Genomic DNA, 21,850 nt, shown 5'->3' with positions numbered 1-21,850 from the left:
AAGACCTCTTTTCACGATGACTGATTTTAAAAACATCTGATATGAAGCGAACATCTTAATTTCGTAACGATAACAAAAATAAAACACAAGCCAGGTGGCGCTCGGCGGCGCCGTGACTCAGTCAGCGGTTGAATCAGCTACACCCGATCGGACACGTTCACTTGACAGCCAAGATGATCCAGAGCGTAGCGAATAACAATTAAATCTACATATTATTGTTCTCCTGGCTGACCCTAATTATATTCCAGGATGAGATGTAAGATTTCTGAAACGTCTGAATTATTCTTTATTAATTTCAAATTAAAGCGACTGTAATAACTAGTGTGGTCAGCCTTTCGAGATTTTTTAAATATCGATGACGTAAATAATTATGACAAATTTTACAACGCCCTACCGGTCACATTTGGAACTAAACATACTATTTAGATGAATTCAAAAGGTATTTACACCAGAAAATCATCAGATATGTATACTATACGTACGTACATTATAAGTATGTTATCTAGTATCGCCGCGAATGTCACTATCGGTTGAGGGTAACGACGTTAAGGTTTACACGAATCGAGACGGCCTAGATGAATCAAGTTGATCTTAATCGAACTAAAAAACCGAACTGGTTGCGGATTCAATTGCGGATTTAGAGCGTTACTGTTATCAAGTGCTAAACTTTTTTTGTAATTTCTTTATTAGTGATTTATGTTAACCTGGTGACATAGTACAGTAGGCAAAGAAAGCAGGTACAACCGTCAATCCGAAGTGGAGCAGCGTGGTGCTCAACACTCATAAACATAAACATAAAACATAATCAGCTTGTAAATGTCCCACTGCTGGGCTAAGGCCTCCTCTCCCGTTGAGGAGAAGGTATGGAGCATATTCCACCACGCTGCTCCAATGCGGGTTGGTGGAATACACATGTGGCAGAATTTCGTTGAAATTAGACACATGCAGGTTTCCTCACGATGTTTTCCTTCACCGCCGAGCACTAGATGAATTATAAACACAAATTAAGCACATGAAAGCTCAGTGGTGCCTGCCTGGGTTGGAACCCGAAATCATCGGTTAAGATGCACGCGTTCTAACCACTGGGCCATCTCGGCTCAACACAACACTCACTTGCTCAATTTTTATAACAATGACATTTCAAGACATTGATCCTTGTTATTCTTATATTTATTATTTCATTAAATAAAATAATAAATAATGAGAACTAATTAAAGAAATTGATACATTCAACTGGGCCGAGATGGTCCAGTGGTATGTTAGTCTTAATCAAAGACTTACGTTCAAACCTGAGTTAGCAGCATTAGTATTCAGGTGCTTAAATTGTGTTTCTAATTCTCGAACGGCGGAAATTCTGTCACATTGAGATACATCTTATAGTCGAATAATACAAAAATTCTCCTCGAAGCATCAGAGGTCCTTGCTTACCAGTGGGTAATGCACTGTTTTTTTATTTTTATTTTAACATTATAGAACAAACTAGGGATTAATCAAACGTTATTTTTTTAAAGATAAACATCAACGATTGTATATTCTGTAACTTAAATTTTTACGTAGTACATTGTAACTGAATATTATAAGTGATTTTCGCCTGTCTTATTCGAATATCGATATCACCTGTTATTAAGACGTCACTTGGTTCCGAAATAAGTGTGTCAGTATTACATTGTATTTGTAAGCACTTTGTTGGTGATCAAATAATAAATAAATATAAGGTTAATATTTACATCGATTATGAACAAATGACTCATTAATAATCTGCGCTTAAATGGTTGACTAACTCAGATTACAAGAACAGAATAATAATGGAAATATTGAGATACTATTGTCTTAAAGCAATTACAGTCTTCAACGCAAAACAAACTTATCTGTAAAGTTATTTCTTGATAATATTCAGGTGAGCAATAACTCTTTGTTTACGTATTTATATTAATAAATTAAAAGACTTTTTTTTTTAGTAAATAAATATTAATTTTCTGTACAGTTAATATTCGTTGATATTGATGGGCATTTATATAAATTTGTTTATGATTACATAATTTATGTACATAATTTATGTTTTCTAATGTCGTATAAATTGGTCAATACTTATTTAATTTGATAAAAATATTTATTTTGTGGTTGAACTTTTTGTAAGTCCGTCTCGGTAGGTACCTAATCTCTCATGATATTGACATCATCTTCATGGTTCCCAAGTTTGGTGGCTCATAGGTGTTTTAAGTAATGGTTAATATTTCTTTAAGCGCCTTTATTTCTATAATGGATGGTGATCACTTACCAGATCGGATGGTCAAACTATTTTATAAAAAGTACCAATTTTTTAGCCTAATTTTAACCGTAGAATCTTCCCGAAGTTTACATATAATTTAATATTCAAAGGTGCTTATAGCCTAATCGATTATAGGATATTTTGATTTCGATGACAGTATAAGATTTTAACATAGTGAGGTTTCCTAGTGTATTATCTCACCTTCGTCTTGTGTGTCTAAGGTGAGATCAAGTTTAAAATAGTCCCCTCTTCCGGCGCCAGAAATACATTTGTCGTTCGCCGCAAACTCAACTCGGAGATGCGACATAATGATGAAAAGTCGAACAGTGAATTAATTCATAGACACCTCACTTGAGATTATATACTTATTTTGATTGATGTGAAAATCGTGTCAATTATGTAATCGTGATTATTATTTATCATTTTAATGTTTTTGTAGCGCTATTCTATGAACTATGATTTACTAAATCGGAACTAACATTATACATTCTATAGTAACTCTTTCACGTCTAAATCACTGAAGCGATTTTTTATGAAATTTTCTATAAAGCAAACTTGTACCCCAAGGACGGATAGAATGTTGGGGATTAAATTAACGGGATAATGTTGGGGATAAAACGTTCTGTTCCAAAGCCGTGGGTTCAGCTAGTATATTATATGTTTAAGTGTGTGACTATATGGATACGATGACTGGATGATTTTTTGTATGTGTGCACCTTCGTAGGTAAATATACGATAACTGATACGAATTCATTTATAAATAATATTCATAATATCTATTGTATCTCCTGATGGTTTCATGTAATTTTTAGAATTTTTTGTAATAATACTATCTTATTGCACAAATTTGTGTATATTATGATAAGCTTTTCTTTTTCGTATGTGTTGTATATAAATATATATGTAGGAATATTGTAGCTATCGGATAATAAGGTAGATTAATTATCTTTTATTTTGTGAAATCGAGCGTCAATACATTGTATGTATATTCGGGTTAAATTGAGTGTGAGCCAGTGTAATTACAGGCAAAGCGTCTTAGTTCAAATGTTAAACGAGGCCTATAATAGACGGTGTCAAGTATGTTTAATATTACTCACGATATCAAAAACAAGATATATACATAGATACGTGTAAATAATAATAATAATAATAACAGAAATTAACAAATAGATCTTTAGTGGTAAAATCAACTTTAAATTTATATAATATAACATAACATTATAATAATAGTTGAAGTGCCGAGATGGCCTAGTGGTTAGAACGCGTGCATCTTAACCGATGATTTCGGGTTCAAACCCACGCAGGCACCACTGAATTTTCATGTGCTTAATTTGTGTTTATAATTCATCTCTTGCTCGGCGGTGAAGGAAAACATCGTGAGGACATGCACACATGCAGGTTGCATGTGTGTAATTTCAACGAAATTCTGCCACATGTGTATTCCACCAACCCGCATTGGAGCAGCGTGGTGGAATATGCTCCATACCTTCTCCTCAACGGGAGAGGAGGCCTTAGCCCAGCAGTGGGAAATTTACAGGCTGATTATGTTATTATGTTTATGAAGTGCATAAATTAGACATTTGATTTTAATAATCTCTCATTCAATTGATTAAAAATTTATCATCTAATAAAAAAATAAAATAATAATAATAATAATAGCCATAGATACGTGTAAATAAGGGAAAGAAATGTTACATAGGTATGTCGGTTGAGTAACTTTTATTGTTACGTTAGTAGATAAACTTCCGTTTTACATAATACATATCTAATATTTTTTTTTCCACCTTTTGTTTATGTTAATGTTATCAACAAATCTATTGTAAAAATATATATATGTATATATATATGATATGTAAAATGACACATTATTCGTGCGTATTATATGTGGCTGTACAGATTTCAACACGTTGTCAATATGAGTCAGTTATATAGGAATACAATTTGGCGAGCGGTTACCCAGCCGGGGATTGAACTCTGTCTATTTCCGTGGCTGGCACTTCGCCAGCGTTGGCCCTGCGACTGTTTGACCCTATTCAACGCTAGATGGCCACAGAGATTACATTGCTCTTCGATATTATAATACGAAAAAGTAATATTTATAATGCATAACAATCATATGATTAACTCATTTTAGTTTATTTAACAAAAAAAAAAACTATGATATGTTTGATTACATTACGACGTATTATATAAATTTTGCACTTATATTGATTGTTAATTAATTATTATCAATTAACTTTTTGACCACAATAAAGAAATCTCCATAACTACCTGCCTCCGCTGTCAAGAGATCCTTAACATAATATTTTTTATGAGAATTTAATGAAGACAGAAACTGTTGTAACGCGATCAAATTGTAAGGCGAAATATGTTTAACAATTTTACGTAAATACAAATATAACTCAAAACGCTGACGCATTAAAGTCACACATAATAAAACTTTTTTCCGTCAATATCAAGAAAGTTATACACATCCGGAGATAATCAATTAACATCCATTATTGGATTACTAACTTGGACTTCGTAATCTCAATTATTTCTTTCTTTCCAGGATCTTGGTGGGAGCACCAGAAGATGAGCCGTACCAAGTAAGCGGCGTTCGTCGTCCGGGCGCGGTGTACCGCTGCCAGCCCGGACATCGCGGCTACCCGCCGGAAGACGGCACTAACCCGCTCCAGTTGTGTTCGCTCATGGAATTTGACAAGAATCGAAGTAAGTACCAAACAACGGTTCCGCATTAGCGACGAAACAACGCATAATATGATTACTCTCGTATCAGTAATACTCTTTTACCCTTTATGTATGTATATACCTTTTTAATTCATATTTCTGTGACCAATGAGAAAAGACTTCGGTAGGTAAAATTAGAACATAAAGGCACTATGTTATGTATCCAATAAAATGGAATATAAGATATACCAAAATCGAGCATGAGAGATCTCCTATTTCTAATAATACTAAGCATTAAGAGTATGAGGTATAAAGGGAAACGCCAATGAAAAGTATATGTGTAAATTTACTCGAGAAATCGAATACTACGGAACCATTTCCGTGAAAGTCCAACGCACACTACCATTTAAAAGTGTCAGTTCATACTCTTGTATCTTCGAAAGGTCGCGTGATAAATTTAATTTAGTATCGACTTAAGATTTAAATTGAAATCGTGACAAAATCATAAATATTATTGCCTTTTAAATACACATTTATACTATTTTATTTACCATTATAAAGCTGTATTAAACTCCACATGGTACGTCTTAGATTTATAAACGCAACCTGAATACCAAAGCATATTGACACAACAATAAAACATTCCTGACAACGAGAAAAACACGGTTCCACATTTGTTAAAAAGTTACGATGTAACGTGTGTGTTGTCTATTATTTGGCGTGCAGCCCGGCAGTCCCGTACTCCCGCGCAACGTGACAGCGGTGCGCACGCGCATCTGATTTATACCACTGTTACAGCGCCACCGCTTTGTTCCCAGACGGATGCTGTATATAATATGTCAAGGAATAATACACAGCGAAATGTTTGGATTTTATTACATTTTATTAAGGAGAAATCTCGGTTACTTTCAGTCTAATAAATGGATGTGCCAAATAAGGCCGCTTACCTAATCGTTGAATCTTGCTATTAAATAAGGTCCGCCATTGTAATGAAAAAGGTAATACGACAACAATGAGTAAATATTACAGATAAATAAAATACGTGTTCAGTATTTTTATACAGTTATTTGTCGAAGATAATATATTATAAAGCCAAATATTCTGAAATTTCATGTTTACACTGGTAATTATATTAAAAATGCACTTAATCTCTCAGTTGACCGGTAATCGAACTTAATCCGAGGTTTCCTTACTGAGTTATCACGTTCTTAATTCGTGTTTATAATCGATACCGTGCTAGGTTAGGTGGTCAGTAAAACATCGTGAGAATCATATCGGCGCGCTTGGTATCCACCGTCGAAGTGAAGTCGCGTGTTTGAATATGCTTTGAACCTTTTTAACAGGCACTTGAAATTATACACTATAAAATGCAAGTGTCTGCTGTGATGTTTAAGCCTCTGTCTGTAATAATGACGGCTGCATTTAAGGGAGCTTCAAATCGGGGCCCTTCATTATTGTTGCCTCCATTGTTTTGACGCCACCGTGCCATAATCCTTCAAATCGGGTCCTGATAATATCCAGCTGTCAATCCTATGATTATATTAATTTCTTCAGTAATTGCTAATTCTATAATTGTTTTAGGGACGTATCTGTTGTTTATTTTTGATGTTATCCTCAAATAAACGTGAGTATAAAATTAGTACAAGTATTTTGGGTGACCTGTTCAATTCGGTTACCCAATCGCTGAAGTGATTACCATAAATATCAGACGCCGTTAAGATTCAGTTGGCGAATAAGCTTGTGGTTGAACAATGAGATTAATATTTCAAGAACGGTTTTTATGACTTGACTGCGTCATATATTGTTTAAGAGTTTTATTTATTTGCATTTATTATGACTTGAGTTTTTAACGCTCGTATTTCAATGAGAAATAATTGTATCGGTATAGTCAGAATTACGAGAATGCTTCGCTGACCGTTTATAGTAGAGAGCTGAGTGATCAATTCTTCGTAACGGTTTCCTTGAATATTTCGGTATTTAAACATGTGACCTAATTTTAATAGTCTTCAAATTATATTTATTATTATAAATATCTTGATTTTCTATATTGAGGACTTAAATTGTCTGTATTCTCTACAAGAATGGCGGTAACAATTATTATTGGCACAAAAAATCAACCAATACCATAAATTAGTAAAGCATATAACTTTATGACTCAGGGAATTAAACAAGAAAAGATTCAAGGTTCTTTTGACCTAATTTTGGCCACAGATATCTCAAACATTAGCTAACTGTGCAAAACATATCACTGCCAAATCACAGGTGCAATCTCTTACTGGCTCAATCAAACCATACCACGACCGACCAGCGAACAACCAACGTAAGAATGTCTTTAAAAGTATATATATTTTTAAACTTGTTTTTTTTATTTGGTTATCCTGTCTTTTGTTATTTAGGTTTACAAGAGCTTTAGTGTTGTCAATAAAAACAATAATAAAATGAGAACAGAAAAAAAAATTGGAAATGTGCAAATTGTTATATTTCGAATTTCGAACACGAACGCTAGTTGATATTAAATAGACGTTATTAATAATCTTCAAATATCTTTATAATATAACATAACATAAATAACATAATCAGCCTGTAAATTTCCCACTGCTGGGCTAAGGCCTCCTCTCCCGTTTGAGGAGAAGGTATGGAGCATATTCCACCACGCTGCTCCAATGCGGGTTGGTGGAATACACATGTGGCAGAATTTCGTTGAAATTAGACACATGCAGGTTTCCTCACGATGTTTTCCTTCACCGCCGAGCACGAGATGAATTATAAACACAAATTAAGCACATGAAAACTCAGTGGTGCCTGCCTGGGTTTGAACCCGTTTATAATATAGAAAACATAAAAAGAATCAGCTTATCCACACAAATACTGCGAGATTTATCCGGTAGATAACAGACAGTGTAAACTGTTAATGGGATAATATAATTCGTGTATAATTAGCGTGTATCATGGATTAGTAGGTCATGTCCGAGTGGGCGGCGCGTAGGTGCGCGGCCGCAAAAACCTGCATCGGCTTTATTTGCTACCGATTACGCAATTAGTTTTATGCTCTTGTAGCTGGTATTTTTATTCGTATACTTGTAAGTATCTTGTTGGTGAGGTAGAAGTACTTCTAGTTTGTTCTGTGTATATATCTACAGAACGGGACAGTTGGAAGGTTGAACGTCCTTATCAAATTGGGAGACTAGTCTATTTTAGAAAAAATCAGTTTATATTCGATTATTTCTTGGGTACGATACGACCTACGACAATACGAGCTATTTATATCAACCAATCTAGTTTAGTGATTTTGATAATTGTTAGTGATAGCCGTTGTGGCTATTGGCACCAATCCAATAGTAGATTTTAGTAGAACCCAATAGAAGTTTCGAATAATTTGATTAAAGGTTAAGTGAGTTTAGGAAACAAGAGCGATGGTTTTAAATTCAAGTTTAGCGTGAAATATCGTTTAGATGTGAACGTTGCTTTATTGGTGATGTAACTGGTAAATTTTATTTATATTTTTAGATTTTATGATGGAATGATTCAGTGAGTACTACGGGTTGCTTATGAAAACGTTAGCGAGTTCGATCATCACTGACAGACAAGTATTGCCGTTACGGTTGTTTGATATGATTTAATGAGTCAGTATTTTTTACATAATGTAGATAAGATATTTTTTCTGGTCAAGCGGAACTTATTTCTAAACTACTGTAATTTTTAATGTTATAAAAGATAAGAGAAAGTCGGTGCAATGCTTATAGAAGTCAGCGCCGATCACCACAATGGTGGTTGTGAAATGCAACCGACTTTGATAAGATATGAATTAGTGATGTGACATTAAAGAATTATGTATATCGATTTAAAATTATTTAGTTTATTCAGTTAAGAAAGTTGATGAGGTGACGTTAATTAATTACTACTATGACGACCTCCGTGGTCGAGTAGTGTGTACGCCGGTTTTCATGGGTACCCCACTCCGAGGTCCCGGGCTCGATTCCCGGCCGAGTCGATGTAGAAAAAGTTCATTAGTTTTCTATGTTGTCTTGGGTCTGGGTGTATGTGGTACCGTCGTTACTTCTAATTTTCCATAACACAAGTGCTTTTGCTACTTACATTGGGATGAGTAAGGGACAGAGTAATGTATGTGATGTTGTCCAATTACTTGGTAGGGCTAGTGAGTAAGTGTAACTAAAGGCTTAAAGGAAAAAAACATATTAGTGCCCAAGGTAATACTATGGCGGTCTAAGGAATGGTTTATGGACCGTCTACCAAATTTTATATAATAAAAATCAAACATAGGATAAAATAATTAAATATAGAATAATATTGTCGATAAACGCGTCCCCACACTATATATTTGCATATTGGTCTTGCGTTATCTGTATTGAGCGGTTATCTTCACTATGAAGTTATACAATGGAGCCGCTTCCGAGGTGAAGAGAGTGCACTTTTGATCTGTATTCCTCGTGACGTCTCATTGTGCAGGAATGTACATATTAGTTATGACATACTCGGTACTTCTACGTGCCTCGACTGGCCACGGACTTACGGGTATTCAGGCTTATGGGTATTTAGATTTTTGTTTTCATTATAGCGGTATAAACAAACGATATCATAATAGACGAACGAACCGCTCCGGCTTCATACGGAAGCATTTTTTTTAGTAAAGAAAATTATATCATATAATTTATAATACACAGGAATATTGTAGATTTTTACCATTGAAAAGATGTTTAGAATTGATTCCGAAGATTATCTTTAACATACAAAAAAAAATGTTGACAAATCTTTATTAATATTATAGTAGATTTATTATAAATTTTTATTCACGTGAAATTCAACCTATGCAAGATAAATTATAACAAATTTAACAGATGAAAATCGGCGTTGTTGGTCCAAGATGAAGTCAGAGAGAAAATTATCGTTGTGGACGAAAATAAATTGATTCAAAGGTGTTTAATTATATATTAGTATTAATAAACTATGTTCTTATACGGTATATAAGTTGTGTTAAATGTAAATAGTGTTTACTTAACTGTTTTACAGGCAGATAGCCTTTACAAATCATCAAAATGCAAACACGTCCCTGATACAACAGATGCTTAGATAGTGCACGAATTTTCACGTCGTGTGATCGCGGCGTGTGAATGCGGATAAATTGTGTAAATCAATAACATAATCTATATAATTATTAGAATCTTAATGTTAGTTAGTAGCTTCACCTAAACTGAACGTCGACACTTTATCGTGATCTATCAATTGTAATTAGCAAAATTACTCATAATATTCTATTGTATCATAAGAGTATTATAATATATGTAGCCAAGATGGCCCAGTGGTTAGAACGCGTGCATCTTAACCGATTATTACGGGTTCAAACCCAGGCAAGCACCACTGAATTTTTATGTGCTTAATTTGTGTTTATAATACATCTCGTCCTCGTTGGAGAAGGAAAACATCGTGAGGAAACCTGCATATGTCTAATTTCAACGAAACTCTGCCACATGTGTATCCACCAACCCACATTGGAGCAGCGTGGTGGAATATGCTCCAAACTTTCTCCTCAAAGGGAGAGGAGGCTTTAGTCCAGCAGTGGAAAATTTACTGGCTGTTAATGTAATGTAATGTAATATTGTGTCAGTACCAAGGACTTTATTAAATATATAAATTTAAAATTCATAATTAATTAGAGAGTACCGTATAAGTTATATTTTAAACGAGGCTTTTAATATTAATCACACGTTTAAATTTAGCTTCTAAAGGGAAGCAACAGTCAAATAACCATCTTTGTGTACAATTATTTTGGGTTTTTTTACTATATTTTAGAAGGTTTTTTGACTATCCTATCGCTAAACAGCAATATATGGTATTTTTATGTTCTGATATGAAAGGTGAGTCAGTGTAAGGTTTGAAGGGTGAGTCAGAGCCAGTGTAATTAGAGGTGCAAAAGATATTTTAGTTTCCAAGATTGGTTGCATTGGCAGTGGAATTGGTAGTCTAGGTACTCCCTACCACTTACCATCAGGTAGCCGATTTGTCAGTCTACCTAACTATATATGTATTAGTGTCTGTATATGTATATTTATATGTATATATACATTTAGTTATATATAATAGTCATTGATAAATATACATTTGTTTTAGTAACGTAAAGATCGGGTACGGCGTGAGTGTGCTTTCTAGCGAATTCTTCATAATATGTATTGATAGAGGATGTAATATTATTTTGTTTTTAATTGATAAAAACCTCATGCTATTTGTTAGACTGAGATGAACTAAATAAATAGTCTAGCATCTACACGAGCATGCTAACGCAAACCGATTTGCGCATGCAAGCGCAGAGCTTACGTGAACGTGTGCCGTTTGAATTTTATACGTTAGAAAGTCGTACGCTGTAGCGATCAAAATACAAGTTAGCAATGAATTGAATTAGTACAGCTGTTATTAAAATCAATTACGTGGGTTTGATATTTGGCCCGTAGGTGCTGATGTGGGCAGGTTCGATTGCCCGCTTGTATTGTCGTTCACAATGTTTTTAAAAATACTCTAGATCGTTTATATGAAGCAAGACGAAATGATCAAAATGGAAGATAATCTTTTATTTAAATCGTGGTTAGAACACGTGCTATGTAAATATATGTACATATATGTGAGCTCAAGTTGCGGTTCACTTCCAGTCCGAGCGAGCACCAATGAACTTTCGTGTGCTCAATTTGTGTTTATAAAACATTTCGCGTTTAGCGGTAAAGTTAAGTTAAACATGGTTACGTTTAATGAAATTCAGCGACATTACCACTAACCCGTCGTGAAGTATTAGACGTCGACCATAAATAATAAATTAAGCGGCCGTTACTTTACTCACGTAAGTAATGTCGAAAAAGTTTTCATATAATAATTCCCTGTATTCAAGGAGGCTGACACTGGTTCGAAATGTAGATTCCATCGAGAAAGTGAAAAAGGGGATTGTCAAATGTATTAGACAGTGAACTAAAGGTAATACGGGTGATGTAATGTAAGATTCGTGTACGTATTTGTAATATATAATACTACGAATAGATTATTACAATTGCTATAATTGATATGATAAATAAATCTCACTTTTAATGTAAACAGTTTAAAATGTAATTGCTGTTTGATATCACGTCTTAGCCGCAAATAAGTCTTTAGGTCAACAGTGCTATTCTGTAATAACTCACTCGTGAAATGTCGAAAATCGACTTAAAGTGACACGTTACGTTATTCCGATCCGTCTATAATTTATATTTTGTATGTTTTATAGAACACCTCGTGGTAGCATTCTTTGGACGATTTTTATAACTAATTGTCGCGAAACCGATCGCTCACGTTTAAGGGGTAAACTTCATCAAATTCGGTTCATTGGTTTAGCCGTGAAAGTGCGACAGACTGACAGACAGAGTTAAATTTGCATTTATAATAGTATAGATATTGCGTTGATTTCGGTCCGCATTGAGATTGTGCTTACAGAAAAGCTCCACAGCTTACGATTTATTTTAAGTGAAAGATGGCGTCAGGTCATCCTTGACACTATTGAGTGTGTATCTTCATTTCAAAGAATTTAACCGTTTAATTTAAATATAGAATCGCCTTATTTGTGGGAATTTATATTTTCGTACATTACTTATATATGAACTGTGTACCAATGACCTTTGCCTATTTATAAATTTAAATCTTTTATTAAAAACTTTAATAGATAAATCTTATTACACAATGTAAGATTATATGGACGATAAAAAGCGTGATGCTAGCATTCGTTGATATTTATACAGGATACATAAATTTAATTAAGTTGTCTAATTAATTTTATTGCCCTACTTTGTGTAACTACTGAGTTTCTGGCCGGTTCTTGTCAGTAGAATTTCAGCAGTGTTATTTAATGTCAGAAAGTAACATAAGTATTATTGTTATAATGTGTAAGTTGAGCCTACACAATATATCGGTTTTATAAATAGTCAAAAGGCGCAATTCTAAAACGTGTGCTGATTCCGTTGTAAAATATCTCAGAAGTAATTGACAGAACTTATCACTTACTATCTTTTATAACCACATACGTGAGAGAGAGCTAGCAATATTAGTCCTGTCAAATCAGAGATTGGGATACCTATCTGTATCGTTAATAAATTAATTTAAAAACAGTCAATCCGGTTTTATTTTAAAATAATTAACGATTTTTTTCTCGTGTTCGAATAAAGTATTCGAAATTTGAATTTTTAGGTTTTAAAAATTTCGTCATATATGAAACTTAAACCTTAATTAATTTTTTTCATTATCTATTATTAATTTTGTTTCAATGAGTGTAATTTATTCATTCATGCTATTGTTGAATACTATTAAAAACAACCTTAAATATTCTCAATAATTCAAATATAACTCGTTTTAACTAAAACTAGTATCTAGCATGTTAATTCCGGAACCGGTTGTTTTAAAGATAACGTCATTCTGTTTAAAAAATATAAGCCGTATGCCTAATACACGATGTGAATTTAATTAAATTTTTGAGTATTATTATTATTTAATTTGGTAGTTAATTTAGATTTGGCTTATGTTGACATCGTTATTTAAATCTGACAAGTAACATTGCGTCCTTAATGTTACGATTTCTTAACATTTAAGCGGCTAAGGTGACGTATGTGTTCACGTGTTTGAATACAATTTTTTATAAGCGAATTTACTGCTCTTTGATTGGAGAAAGGCCCAGGAAGAAAATTATTGATCGACAAAAAAAAAACACACTTTTTATTCTAAATTTAAAATGGTATTACGTTCTTATTTTTTTAATTTGTATTGTTATTAATTCGTAAAAATATTTGTAACAATTCTAATAAAAAAATATATACTTATCTTTCATAGCCAATGTTTTATTTTATAACATTTTTGGTTTTATTTAACTTTACGAAGTTACTCGGGTAATTAGGACGTATATTTTTAGCTACAAAAGAGCTCAGTGTTGATTTATGAAAGAGATAATTTAATATTTACAAATACGATCCATCTTGTATGTTTGTGTCGATGGCTGCGTGTCCGAAGTGGTTCTGATTGGGAACGCATTCAGACCGAGTTGAAAGCAGTAACATTAACGCATCGTGCGTTGATAAAACATAAATCAATGAGCCGCGAGCTTTGTAGGGTAACAATACTTTTTTTATTCATTTATATAACAAAGGCAAAAGCGCAAATTAGTCATCCGACGCGAAATGTAATCAATACCAATGGACATTGAGCTATTAATAATCAGAGCAAAAATTCGTTACTAAAATTCTAAAGTATTGCTTTATGTATAGTATTGTTATGTATTAGTATGTATCATAATCAAAATCAAAATTATACTCTATTGAAATAGTCTTAAGGGTTACATTTGAATCGTCATTTTACAAAGAAAAATTAATTTAAAGCGACACTCCGGTTCGGAATGTAGATTAGAGTGAGCTGAACCCGCAAGAAACTCAGCAGTTACTCTATTCGATCAAACATATAATAATCATGTTATCAACATCACTATTTACGTACTTATTCCATTGCTATATAAATAGAAAGTAAAGGAAGACATTTTGTTTTATAATATATATACATGAAAGGATTAATCAATTATACGTATGATACTGATTTTGTAAGAATTTAATCAAGTCAAAAAATAACAGATTTTTATTTTCAGTTTGAAGGTCATAAGTAAGCCCTCTCCTCGAAAGGTTAAGGTTCGGTTATTGGATACACATGTGGCTGAATTTTGCCAACGGACCATCGCGCTTTATAAAAACGTCAGTAAAAAGTCATCCCAGTGTCGTTAGTTGTACACCAGCACGCACACATCCACAAATATGTAATGACCCATTGCGATATGGTCAAAAAGTCCAGCCCGTTCTGTATATATAAAAATATAAATCAACTGTATACTTCCAATTCAAAAATGAGGTCACATGTATATTGTGCAAGTGACGGTCTACACATTGATTAAGAATAAATCAATTATTTGCATTGAATACGTGTAGTGTGACCATTATTATGGATTTGCTCAATACTTTTAGGCTGTATGCATACATTCATTTGTCTATGTAAATGACAATAAAAAAAAGTACTACAAATTCAACGGTATATTCGACTATGATACTATAAATGCAAAAGTAAGTTTTAAATTGCACAAATGATTTTCATGAAAATTTGCGTATACGTCACCAAGGGTATAGAGAACGTAAGGTTTCTAACTCCCCCCACATTTGGTAGAAACCGTAAAGCATACTTACCGTAAAGTACCGATAGCTTAGTACAGATATGCAGACCAAAAAATGATCAGTCAAAAAATAAAAATTAAATATCCTAATTACAAAATGATCATTGTTACTCTACATGACCATAGCGCCACATTTGTATTAGGGTCGACTTTGATGCGCTCGCACTCCTCCAGAAGCGTCATTTATTTAGTTTTCATGCGCAAACGCAACGGGTCAATGACCTCCCATATGTTGCTTTACAAGCACATTTCCTCGACGAACCCTGATTTCTTTATTGATATTGCGAGTGACGTCACACCGTACGAGCTTGGCGTTTATTAATTGAATGATTTATCACTAATCATTTACTAAGAAATCAAAATAGGAAATAATAACATGACTAGCTCTATTTGTATAAAGAAAAAATCCTAATGACAGTCATGCGATTCTTTATATCAGTGACTTCGTCCGAATGTAAGAATTTTAAGTCGATTGATATCATATATGCATCTCTTTACAAGTGACATCAACATCACAGACGAACTGCCAAACTGCCTCGCCTGTGTATTTAGAATGCAATAAGAAAAGATAGTGATTAAATTAGTTTTCAGTTCTTTGGCTATCGTTTTTCGAAAATCGAATGATGGGATAGTTTTCGATTTTCAAATGTCTAATGATAAAAATGAATCCACTGATGTTGGTTAGTATCTAACCATTAATATCAACAGAAATGCTTTAAATATATATATTTTTTTAAGTGTATCACTCATTGACCATTAGTTATTCTGCCTAAGGAACAATGGATTGTGTTGCAGCCCAACTTAAATTATTAATGAGCCAGTGTTAATACGGACACAGTAGGTAAAACTGTGGTAGGTAGGAAAACGTATGAAATATTGCAGACCTAGTCATTACCAAGAGCTGACGAATCTCGTATTTCCATTTTTTAATATTTATTGATGTTTATATAAATTAAATTAAATTAATCTTACGGAAACAGTTGTGAGTGTATGTTTTATATAGTTATTGAAATGAGAGATTCGTGATCACGGTTACCCTTACCTTAACAGCCGTTATGTATCTTTAGTTCCCCAAATACAAGTCACGTGCTAATAACCATCCCACAAAGGTTGGGCAAACATTGGCTATTGGCTGAATTTGATCATAACCAGTTCTGAAGTGGACTGAAGTGGCCAAAACGTACGCTTCAAGTAAAATTTGTACGTTTGTTTATGATTAATATTTGCGATGTAATTGAAGACGGTAGGAAAGCGAGTAACTGTTTGTCTCGTTATAAATTGGGTTCATAATGAAGGGTTTCAATTCCGTTTTATAACAGATAAGTTAAAGTTTCTATCTATGGTTTTGCTTTCGTGCATTTTTCTGAGATAATAACTAGAAACAGGCTTAGCTTGTTTCTGCTAGAGTAAAATGTTGTTAAAAGTTCAAACAGTCCCATATTAGTGCATGTTTTATGTTGAAGTTTATTTCTTTCAATAGTAACGAAAAATGCAGATGAAAATAAACGAAATGTTATATATTATATTGGTATTTATTCATTTTAATGTATTCCTGCAAAATTAATATATTTTTCATACGATCTTTTGTTGATTTCCAGTTCAAAAGCTATTTATATTCAAAATGAAAAGTTCTCCAATTCTTTAACGTATGTGAGGACTAAATAGCTCACGAGTCTTCGTCTGCCTGACACATTATCGCAGGGTGTCCTCTAATTGAAGTCTTCGATCGGTGTGAAGAGCGACGTGTTACCTTATTTTTTTTTTTTATGTTATCGATAGGCGGACGAGCAAATGGGCCACCTGATGGTAAGTGGTCACCACCGCCCATAGACAATGGCGCTGTAAGAAATATTAACAATCCCTTACATCACCAATGCGCCACCAACCTTGGGACCTAAGGTGTATACATATATTTAAATCCACATCATCAGTCAAAGATATTCAATGGAGATGAATACTGTATTTTAAAGAAATGTTAAAGAACATAAATAGTCCCAAAATTTTTCTCGTCAATCGAGTACCTGAAAAAAATCTCTCGTTGCGTCATTTTTTTTTTTAATAAATGATTTTTATCAATTGTGGATCCTAAATGCGAATAGCTATCTTACTCATTGTCATTTTATTATAAATATTAAAATATCAAAATACCTCCGTTGTATATCTATTTATGTATAATGTATATAATGTTTAACTTTGATTACTTTCCAAACAATGGACGTCACGGGTCCTGCACTTTTGTTTTTTCAAATATTTAAAATTGCGTTTGCGCGATACACTTGCAGTCACAAAGCGAAATATCCGAGCATAATGTGTTTTCTATTTGTTTATTTAGTAAATGAACTGAAAATAAAATAGCATTATACACTTTGCAAGTTCGATATTGGCAACTTAAACTATTTAGATGAGATCACTGAGACGACCACTTCTAGATATAGATTACGTTATCTTTAGTCATTTGGTATTATTTCAATTTGGTCAAACTAAATATATATAAACAAAGAATTAATTTGCCAACCGTCAACCCAGATTATACACCATTCAATAAAAACCCTTATCGTGGTTGCTTTAAGATCCATTATCCTATAAGTTATATCTTAAATGGTCCCTGATGCTGGAACAATTAGAACAAATATACGAAATTAGTTTATGCGATAATTACACTTAACATAAACGAATAAGGATCGGATTTCTATAAACGTAAGAATGTTAGCGACCTCAGTATTAGGATCAATTAGCAATAAGTGGTCAGGAGCCCGGACTCCGGGCCAATTCGTTCAATTCGTAAGCTCAATTGGGACCAGATTGATGAGGTAGGTTGCTTTATTCACTACTAAAGGGGATTGTTACATGTTTATGGGGTTCTAAGTACTCATTGATTTCTATTTTGATTAACTTTCTGCAAAAGAATATTATTATTCTTACTTAACCACAACTACACTAACTTCATGAGATGATTGTTGTTGTTTTATATCCAAATATATAGTGGGGAGGAAGATAAGCGGCAACTAATTTAAAGATATACTATATGTTACAAACTTACAGCTAAAACATTAGAAGTGAATTCAATAATATGTAACAATGATCTTCTTAATTTCTCGCAATGTAAATATAGATGACATTTGTTTTGACAGTGATTCCAAATTACATATAAAATATCCTACTCCATGTACAAAATTGTTGTTCATTCTTTCATTGTATTTTCCTTTTCTCGTGTCCAAATTTTGTATCATGTGGTATCCTGAGGCCAACGCTGGCTTGAGTATCGGACTAAATGAAACGCAAACGTGCTTTGTTAAAAAAATAAGGAAAACTTTATTGTACAACATCTCGGCCCCCAAACTCAAACCGAGATTCTTGTCTAATTTCTCTTTACATATAGACATTATACTTACTTACGCGCCTATTGAGCCAGCGCCATTGTCTATGCGTGCTGGTGACCATCAGGTGCTCGTCTGCCTACCTATATAATATGAAAAAAAACAACTGTTTTTTATATAAACATTAGTCGTCCCGGCTGCACACTGATACAAGAAGCGTTCAAATACAAGTTTTATATTGAAGAATAAACGTCAAAAAGAAAAAAAAAAACATGTTTTTTTCCGACCAGGAAAGTGACAATGCTCGGCTTTTCCCTTCATATAGACATTAGTCCGACTAATAATATACTACTAACGCGCCTACTGGGTCCGCTTATGCGTAGTCTGTAGTCTAAATTCATCATTATTTATTTATATATTTTATGTATTATGGTTTATAATTGATGTTATTCGCCACCATCATTGTAATTTACGCAAACATTAATCTGAAGATATTTTCCTTTTAGGACGTAAACAAAATTTAGATTAATAATAATAATTATTATTACGATTTGAGGAATTGTTTTAAATAATAATAATATATGTTACATATTATTTTTTATTTTTTTTTCTGTGATCCGCAATTTCGGTCAAGTTGATACATATGCTTATCTTGTTTCGTTTACATACATCATGATAAAATTTATTACAAATAACTACATGTTTGCTTACAGTATTCAAGAAACGAATATGAATCGTCTGTAAAAAACAGGACGTTAGTTTTGACGAAAACCCTCATACGGCACTGTAACGTCTCGGTCAAAACCATCAATTTTATGATGTACAATAATGATTCTTTAAATATACGAATCGGGCGTTAAAACTTTACATATTAATCTTATTTTTTCGCGAGTATATATTAAGCATTCTTCTATACGAACATGTGTTTTTAAATATGGAAATTCATAGTATGTGGTGTTTGTTTATAAAATACATTAAGTACTCATTGTAGTTTTTTTTATGTGCGCTTTTTTTCTTTTATTACTAATTCTACTAATTGTATAAAGACATATGTTGCCATTAGGCTAAGCACACAATGTGAAATTATACTGCGCGATTTTTTACTCACCGCAGCAGAATTTTTATCATGCAAATTTAACACACAGACACATATAAGAATGTTGTTACAAAAATCCGTAAAAAGGGCGCTGTTTTATTTTTTAGCACTACGTTCTGCCTGTATATTTATTAAATTAGTTTTACGCTACCTTACGTTTACCTATATATACATAACATATATGTTATAAAATGACTGCAATACTGTCGATGAAAAATGCTATCTTGCGAAACATTCAATGGATTTTGTAACAGAACCAATAGAAAAACCGACATTTAAAACGAGAAAATTAAGTATCTTTGTTTTAAACTTATTAAAGAATATCTATAATATAAAATTATTTCATAATTTTTATGAACATCACTGAATTATTAATTTATGTCGATTATTGTATTTTCTGACATCATTGATCTGTAAAATGGGACTGCATTCTACCTAATTATCCATAGCGTGAAGGGTGTAACCCTCACCTGTTAGAATGCATAGCATTATAGATATTATCTATGTGGATATAAGATTGATATTAGAATGTACGTCAGTTACGTGGTCAATGAACATTTGTAATAAATGTATTAATGATCATACGTTCGTTTTGTTTTTGTTTTAAGAGAAGTGCTATGCAACAATACGTTTAGGGGGTTTCGATGTTTAATGTTCCATTCACGTCATGGGTTCTCAACGTTACATCATTATTTATAAAAAAAACTAAAGTAATATGTTTGCATGTTTGAAATAAATTCGTTGAATGCGTAGTAAAGTTCGTATGGTAATAACATCTATGGTAATCATTTCCTAACGGGTGGTCCATTTGCCAAACTACCTACCTATTTTAAATTTAAAGAAATACGTTTGTCTCCAAACAGTAGTACCCGGTACTGCTGTGTTCCGGTTTAATAAGTGAGTGAGCCAATGTAACCACAGGCACAAGGGACATAACATCTTATTTCACAAGGCTGGCGGCGCATTAGCGATGTAGGGAATGATTAATATTTCTTACAGCGCCATTTTCTATGGGCGGTGGTGACCACTTACCATCCGGTGTTCGTCCGCCTACCTATATAATATAAAAAATAAATGTTTAAGATTTTATATAAACATTAGTCGTCCCAGCTGCAAACGGATACAAGAAGCGATTCAATACAAGTTTAATATTGAAGAATAATGGTCAGTTATTTTTTATGTTTTTTGAAAGTGATAATGCTCGGATTTACCCTCCCATAATATGCAAGTATCGTACATATAAACCTCTCTCTCTGCTTGATGATAACTGCATTAAAATCCGTTGCGTAGTTTTAAACTTTGTTTTATACTATGTATCAATAGTCATTTCAAAAACGAATGTTTTAACCGTCAAATAAAAGAAGTCTTCCGTTAGATCGAAAGGAATCCAATTGAATTGAGACGGATAACTTTATTTTATTTCTTATGTTTTCAATAATAAGCCATAGCATGTTGGGGTAGCAATTGTTCACTGATTGGCAATTGACACAGTATCCCAAGCGACATGGCACGTCGCCATGTCTATCTTTCACTGAACCATATCATCGTGCGTATCCTAATAATGATATAATTGCTAGTTCAATCTTAGGGTTGTATACGATGAAGTTTTTATTGGACAATATCAAGGAATGATGAAGTTATTAATGGTGAAGTACTATGAATTATTGCGTAATAATGTAAATTTTATTCTGAGCAAATCATTTAATATATTACGTTATGCCTAAGTTTTGATGTACCAATATTTTTTATGAAGGCAGATAAATAAATTATTGACGTGATGGTAGGGCTTTGTGCAAGCCCGCCTGGGTAGGTACCACAGGCACATCTTATATTCTACCGCCAAGCAGCAGTACTTATTATTGTTGTGTTCCGGTTTGTTTTAATTATAAAAACTTAATTTTGACGCAAATGGATCAGGTGTTCATTATCCTTTTGCGTGTCCATTAAAATGGTTTCAAAATCGTATCAAAACAACATTTAACTTCCAGACACGCGAAAGAATCGGTCACGAACGTTCGTACAAACACAACACGATATACAGAACACAGACGATCAAAATTAAGTCCCTTCATATGTCAATATTATACACAGTGTGTGTTAGGACCACTGATATCAAATATCTATATTTTATAACAAGAAGAGGTATGCGTATTGCTTAAATATTGTGTTTTTTAAAGATAGAATATGCTTGTAATGTTCTTTACGTCTTCATTTTAAATGTTGATTTTTTACAATTAATAAATTTAATCTACGCTTTTATCAATACCCTGTAC

At 33.1% G+C, this 21,850-nt stretch overlaps 1 protein-coding gene across 5 annotated transcripts in view; it reads left to right on the top strand.

The window, feature by feature from the left end:
* Nucleotides 1-21,850, top strand: part of LOC113396323 (integrin alpha-PS2) — a 101,299-nt gene that overhangs the window by 32,872 nt on the left and 46,577 nt on the right. For all 5 annotated transcript variants that reach the window (XM_026634228.2, XM_026634227.2, XM_064215650.1 and 2 more), the window contains exon 2: nucleotides 4,821-4,981. In XM_026634228.2, coding sequence (XP_026490013.2) covers nucleotides 4,821-4,981 — 161 coding nt within the window. The remainder of the gene's footprint in view (nucleotides 1-4,820; nucleotides 4,982-21,850) is intronic.

Source organism: Vanessa tameamea, chromosome 8, assembly GCF_037043105.1.
Source record: "Vanessa tameamea isolate UH-Manoa-2023 chromosome 8, ilVanTame1 primary haplotype, whole genome shotgun sequence".
NCBI lineage: Eukaryota > Metazoa > Arthropoda > Insecta > Lepidoptera > Nymphalidae > Vanessa > Vanessa tameamea.
This window is presented reverse-complemented; position numbering and strand designations above follow the sequence as displayed.